The sequence below is a fragment of the Acanthisitta chloris genome, unplaced genomic scaffold, assembly GCF_000695815.1.
Source record: "Acanthisitta chloris isolate BGI_N310 unplaced genomic scaffold, ASM69581v1 scaffold22769, whole genome shotgun sequence".
In the NCBI taxonomy this organism is placed as follows: Eukaryota; Metazoa; Chordata; class Aves; order Passeriformes; family Acanthisittidae; genus Acanthisitta; species Acanthisitta chloris.
The window spans coordinates 2,826-4,283 of record NW_008693377.1 but is presented as its reverse complement, the minus strand read 5'-3'; the positions used below and the strand labels follow the sequence as shown (position 1 = coordinate 4,283).

The 1,458-nt window shown below is 60.4% G+C and overlaps 1 protein-coding gene across 1 annotated transcript in view; it reads left to right on the top strand.

Annotated features, from left to right (window-relative positions):
- The window catches only part of LOC103810162 (unconventional myosin-XVIIIa-like), a gene marked incomplete at both ends in the record, with an annotated part of 5,036 nt that overhangs the window by 870 nt on the left and 2,708 nt on the right, over positions 1-1,458 (top strand). The window contains one exon of the mRNA XM_009083054.1: positions 279-434. Coding sequence (XP_009081302.1) covers positions 279-434 — 156 coding nt within the window. The remainder of the gene's footprint in view (positions 1-278; positions 435-1,458) is intronic.

Below are 1,458 nucleotides of genomic sequence, written 5' to 3'. Positions count from 1 at the left end.
CGCCGCTGCAGGATGAAGCAACTCATCGGCTCCTACTTTTATCATTAAAGAAGGCGTAAAATAGGCGTCTCACAGCGCCTGCCTTCCCAAGATTAGCATTCAGAGGGACTGGAGAGGATCAAACAGCAGATACGCCAGTGCAATTAGCCCAAATGCTAACAAAAGGGATCATGCCAGGGTGCTGGTGTGGGTGCTGAGCGCCCACCCATGCTGCTTTGCCCCACCACTGGCACCCTGTGCTAACCCTGTACCCTGTGCTGACCCTGTGCCCTGCACAGATCCAAGATTTGGCCATCCGGTGCGTGCAGAAGAACATCAAGAAGAACAAGGGGGTGAAAGACTGGCCCTGGTGGAAGCTCTTCACCACCGTGCGGCCCCTCATCGAGGTGCAGCTCACTGAGGACCAGATCCGTGGCAAAGACGTGGGTATCTCTGTGCTGGGGAATGTGGGATGGGGCAGGGAAGATTGGGAGACTCTTGGTTCCAGGCAGGCCCTGCAGTGGGGTGGGATGCAGGACCCCATGGTGGGGTCAGATGTAGTAGTCCACAGTGGTGTGGGATGCAGGATGCTGTGGTGGGTTGGGATGCAGCATCCTGCAGTGGGGTGGGATGAAGAATCCCACAGTGAGGTAGGATGCAGGATCCTGTGGTGGATTAGAATACAGGATCCCATGGTGGGGTGGGATGCAGGAGCCCATGATGGGGTGAGATGCAGGACCGTGTCTGCCCAGGTACCCGTCAGTGCCAGGCTCGAATTGCTCCCTAATTTGCGAATCAGCATGTCATTAGCATCCCGAGAGCCGGCTGTTGCATGAGCCCAATTACAAGCGTGGAGAATGGAAATGAAACCGTGTGCCGAGAGGCATATGCGGGGGCTCCGCTCACGCTGGCAACCAGAGCTCACCCGGCACGGAGCCACTGCCTGGCTCAGCTTTCATCCCGACCTGCCGAGGACAGGCGCCTGGGTGGGGGCACCTGGGCCCCCTCCTGCCCCCCCAGCCTGTGCTGGGACCAAAGGAGGGGAGAGGAAGATGTGCTTGAAGCTGGCAGCTGGACACGCCCCCCCAGTGCTGGCTGGTGGTCCCCAGGCATGCTGGTGGGCCCCCTCCCTCCCCACCTGGGCTGGATGCATCCAAACCCTTCAGTGAGCTGTTGATGAGTGGGTTTGCTCCCACCCCCTCTGCCAGGGGATGTGGGGACCCCTCTCCAACTTTTTTGGGACTGCCTGGTGTTTCGGCACCATTTATGGGGTTGGAGTCGGCACGGCAGCAGAGTGGGTTGAGGAAAGTCCCTGCCCAGCCCTTGGCAGGGGAGAGCAGCCCCAGGGAGCTCCCACCCTGCCCATCCTGCACGGGGGTGGTGCTGAGGGGGTGCAGAGAGCTGCCAGGCTCCTACCCGCCAACCTCTTCCCTGCGCATGCCCCCTCCCTCACCGCCTGCTCTGTTGCAGGAAGAGATC